Source organism: Cibotium barometz, chromosome 45 (genome assembly GCF_041138505.1).
Source record: "Cibotium barometz isolate CiBa-2024 chromosome 45, ASM4113850v1, whole genome shotgun sequence".
In the NCBI taxonomy this organism is placed as follows: Eukaryota; Viridiplantae; Streptophyta; class Polypodiopsida; order Cyatheales; family Cibotiaceae; genus Cibotium; species Cibotium barometz.
Genome location: NC_141090.1, coordinates 5252593 through 5257474, shown reverse-complemented (window position 1 = coordinate 5257474; position 4882 = coordinate 5252593). Strand labels below are relative to the sequence as shown.

Genomic DNA, 4882 nt, shown 5'->3' with positions numbered 1-4882 from the left:
TCTTATTCTTGCTTCTTTCTGAATGAGAGTGTTCTAGAGAGATTTCAAGCGAGACATAACATTTTTCACACCATTGTTGTAAGCACCATTGTGCATTTATCACCTACGTGCTTCTTGATTTGTTCTCTGGAGCATTCTATAGCATGACGTGGTGTGTGATGTGTTCACTTCCTGCATACGGTTTGGAAAGGTGAGTGAAGAAGAAGATGGAGAGAAAAATGAAAATACTTAAAAAAATAAATAAATTATTTGGTCCTAGATATGTGATGTATCTATTTATCTCATTATTTTTTTATTCTTAGAGTATACTATGAACTAACTAGATACATTTAGAATGTGTAGTTGCATATAGTAGCTTCAAATCTAAGAGATTTTTGCATTTTAGGTAGTATGTAAAAAATGTTTAGGATAAGCCCAGAGGTTATGCATGAGAGCTTATGCTCTTACACATAAGAGCTTAAGATTTATGCATAGTGCTCTTAAGAGGTGCTGCAAGGTCTTATGCATCTTATGCATAATCTCTCATGCTTTATGCATAAGATCTTGTGCTCTTTTTACACATACGACCTTATGCATTATGAAAAAGATCTAATGGAGAAGCTCATATGCATAAGAGCTAATGCATAAGTTCGTATACATTATGCCTAAGAGCTTATGCATGATGGCATAAGATCTATTGCATAATTCATAAGATCTTATGCATAAAGATAAGGAAAATCCCAATGCATGCTAGGATGCCATATGAATAGGAATAAGGGAGATGGGAAGCAACTTCTCTTGCCAAACAATGAGGACAATGAGTGTCAAGTAAACTCTTATCATAAGAGGCTTGTTTGAAATTTATGAGGAGATCTTGCTAACAAAAAGAAGAAGAAGAAGTTAACAAAAATAGAAGAAGACCTTGATAATAAAAAGAGCATACGACTAAGAAGGAGAATAATAATAAGAAGAAGAAGATGATGATGATGACAATGATCACGAATACAAATAAAAACCCTAATTAGTAAACCTTAAGTAAATTGATGAGAAAAAACCTTAATTAAGGGGATTGAGAGCTTACCTTCCTTGCATAAATTTGAAGTACCTTGCTTATTTGTGTGTGTGTGTGGGAGAGAGAGAGAGAGAGAGAGAGAGAGAGAGAGAGAGAGAGAGAGAGAGAGAAAGAATGGAAATCTCTACAGAAAAAGAAAACATACCCATGCCATGTATAAAAAAACCAATTAAACTATTACAACATAGAGAAAACTAACCAAAAAAAAAAAAAAGAGAGAAGAAAAACCCAAGGGAAAAAAAAAAAGAGACCTACCTTTGATTAGTGTGTGACTATAGTGTGTGACTAGGAGAGGTCTATATTGGGTTTACAAGGCCAACAAGTGTAAAAGAGGAAAGTTTTTAAAATGTTTCTCAAATGAAATGCCATGATTTTAAAATTCTTAGCACATCGATATAATCCCTGATTATACTGGTTCTTATATTGGCACTCTGGTAAAGCATGAATAGAAAGCAAGTGCATACTAGCACTACATAAAGCATACAAAAAGCATCGAAGATAAGTGCTCGTATGCACCCTTGTTTGTCATAGTGTATACAAGCCTCTTGGAGGAGTTCCAAGGCTAGTAGACCTCATAATATTGGCAAATATGATATATAATAAAATTGAGACCCTCCATTTGTATTACTTAGCATTGCTAGAGAGTGAAGAGAGTTTTAATGTTTGACATTTTTCCCATTTATATTTGGCATGCTTAAGTTTCAAACTCCATGTTTAATCTTTTCATTACTAGATCACTTTTGGAGAAAACTTTTCATTACTAGATCATTTTTTGGAGAAAACTTTAGCTTTGCAAAATTTGTGACATACTATCCTCCTTACTTTGGCTTAGCATTTGTGAATCAATATTGACATCTACTAAAGTCAAGTGCAAAAACCATCTTTGATTTGATATTGATTCGTCATGGGCTCTTCATATAGGACTAGGTGATATGTTTTGGATTGCGGAAGGTGGATAGTAGTAGGAAGTGTTTCATGAGTTTCTAGGAGTTTTTGGACATGTTGTGCTACTCGTTATTGAAAAAGTCAACCAAGTGATCATTAAATAAGAAAAGGGATAGTAGTAGGTAGTGTTTCATGAGTTTCTAGAGTTTTTGGACATGCTGTGCTACTCATTATTGAAAAAGTCAACCAAGTGATCATTAAAGAAGAAAAGAAAATGTAGTGGAAACTAGGAAGAGCATAAGGTTCCTAGCATCTTTCATAGGGTCCTACCATCTTTTCTATGGTATCAATTTGTGATACCTCTGTCATAGGTGCTATGTTATGGATGGATAGCTAGATAGAAGAAGGGAATGTTTATAGAGTTTTGTAGAGTTGGAATGCTATTGACTTGTGAAAAGTCAAGCAAGTGATTAAGCAAGAAATAAAAGCTGGAAGAGCCAAGGTTCCTATCATTAGGACATTTGAGTGCCAAAATGTCAAGTCATAAAACGCGTGTAAGAGTAGTGGTTGTTGACTAGGCTAGGGGAAAGCGCTTATAAAGGAGTTGAGGGCCCTTATATGTTGCTATAAGAGATCAAACGGTTGTGAGCGAGAGTTGTCAACAAGCAAAAACATCTTTCCTATGGTCCTAACATCTTTTCTATGGTATACCTCTGTCATAGGTATGTTATGGATTGGAAGAAGGGAATGTTTATAGAGCTTTGTAGAGTTGGAATGCCACTGAACTGACTTGTGAAAAGTCAAGCACGTGATAAAGCAAGAAGGAAAAGGTGGCCGAGCCAAGGTTCCTGTCGGTAGCACATAATATGAGTGCCAAAATGTAAAGTCATGAAACGCATGTAAAGTCATGAAACGCGTGTAAAAGTAGTAGTGGTTGACTAGGCTCCGATCTGACAAGGAGAAAGCGCGTATAAAGTCCTCCTGCACACATATAAATCCGTCTCCCTCCCCGCCTGCTGCACAAGCTGCAGCTGCAGGTGAAATGGCCTCCTTATCTGCCCACAAACCTCTTCTTCTTCTGCTTTTACTTGCCTCCCTTTGCCTCCTTTTCTTCACAAGCAGCCACGGCGTTGCTGCACAAACTTCCCGCCTTGTCTTCGCTCATTACATGCTCTGGGCTCCCTTGTATACCGACGATGTTGCAGGCTTCAAGCAAGAGATTCAACTGGCTCAGACGTTTGGCATCGACGCTTTTGCCTTGAATACAGCGGTGTGGACGGACGAATTCCAAACTCGCGCCGACCATCTTTACGATGCTGCTGATCAGCTCAATTTCAAGCTCTTCTTCTCTGCCGATATGTCCCAGCAACTCACTGCGGCTAATGTCACCACGATGCTCACGCGCTATGCTAGCCATGCCAGCCAGCTGCATTATCAAGGCAAGCAATTCTTCTCGACTTTCACCGGGCAAGACACAGTGTTTTCCGGCTTCTCTGATGCGCTCTCCAGCTGGCGGGACGGCGTTCTGCGGCCCGCAGGGAATAACGTCTTCTTTGTGCCGTTCTTTGTGACGGACGGGTCTCAGAGCTCCGTTTCTGGCGTTCTGAGCAAGTTCAGTTCAATTCTGAGTGGTATCATGGCGTGGGATACCTCTGCGTGGCCATACGTCAACGGAGACTACAATAATCCATCCAGCGCCAGCGACATGGCGTACCTAGCGGCCTGTAAAGCGGCCGGCGGCAAGGTGTACATGGCGACTGTGAGCCCATGGTTCTTTGCTCACGAGACGCGGGAGAATCTGGTGAAGGGAAACTATGCCGGAGCTGGGCTGTGGATGACCCATTGGAAGCAGCTAATAGATTTGAGCCCGCCGCTAGTGGAGATCCTAACCTGGAACGATTGGGCGGAGAGAACGTACGTGGTGCCGGTGGGCACAGGCTGGGGAGCGCCGGCCGATAACGACACAGGGTTTCCACACGAAGCGTTTCTGCATTTGGGGAGCCACTACATCCAGTGGTACAAGAGCGGGGCGGAGCCGGCCATAGCAAAGGAAGCTTTGTACATATTCTACTACACACACAGCAAGACTGTGGTGGTGGCATCAGATCCATTGGGCCCTGTGACAAACAGTGCGAAGTTAGATGATCGGCTACATGCTGTGGTGATGGCCAAGCAGGCAGGCACTGTTCAGCTGGTATCTGGTAATACGAGGATGAAGTTTGAGGTGCAGGCAGGCATCAGCAATGTGAGCATGCCCTTCGCAGAGGGCCAACAACAGGCCATCTTCTCGCGCAATGGTGCTTCCGTGCTTACGCTTACAGGCGCCTTGCCCGTCTCCAACACCAACTTCACTGCCTACAATTTCAACGTCTTCTCCGCCTTTTCTTCTTCTTGATGATCGGCAACCTACTCCAATCATTGGATTTGAATATATCCACGTAACAACCTACAATCATCAAAATTTCAATACCTTACTTTAGTACATGGTCAACTTTTAACATACGAAATCTCTCCTCTCTTTTTCCACATGGTAATATGAGCTCAACATCTCTCATATGTAGTCCAAATTCTTGAGCTAACACACACACATTAACTAGAAAGTTACACCATCCTTTCCCACATGGTGATGATCGACAACTTAAATTCTCACTCTCACGTGTCACTACTCTTTTTGTGACAAGGGAACCATAGAGATATCAACACAAGCACATGCATTTCACACCAAGTGGCCACATCTTTGCATACATGGCAATGAACTAAAATTTCACATAGCAAAATGTACGTTTCCATGTGTTAAACACATACATTCACATACGTGAAAATATACATTCGCATGCGCTAAACACATTTTTTCTCTTATGCTATGAGAGCAACACATTTAAATATCAAGCCGCTTTTAATTCTGCTTATGTGTAAATACTCTTCTTAATGCTTGTTGCTAACCAC

General features: G+C 41.0%; 1 protein-coding gene across 1 annotated transcript; it reads left to right on the top strand.

Annotated features, from left to right (window-relative positions):
- The first annotated feature begins 2978 nt into the window (after nt 1-2978).
- On the top strand, nt 2979-4331 carry LOC147612344 (glucan endo-1,3-alpha-glucosidase agn1-like). Its single transcript, XM_086782888.1, has one exon. It carries the CDS (start codon nt 2979-2981, stop codon nt 4329-4331), a length of 1353 nt encoding a protein of 450 aa, XP_086639014.1.
- The last annotated feature ends 551 nt before the right edge of the window (nt 4332-4882 follow it).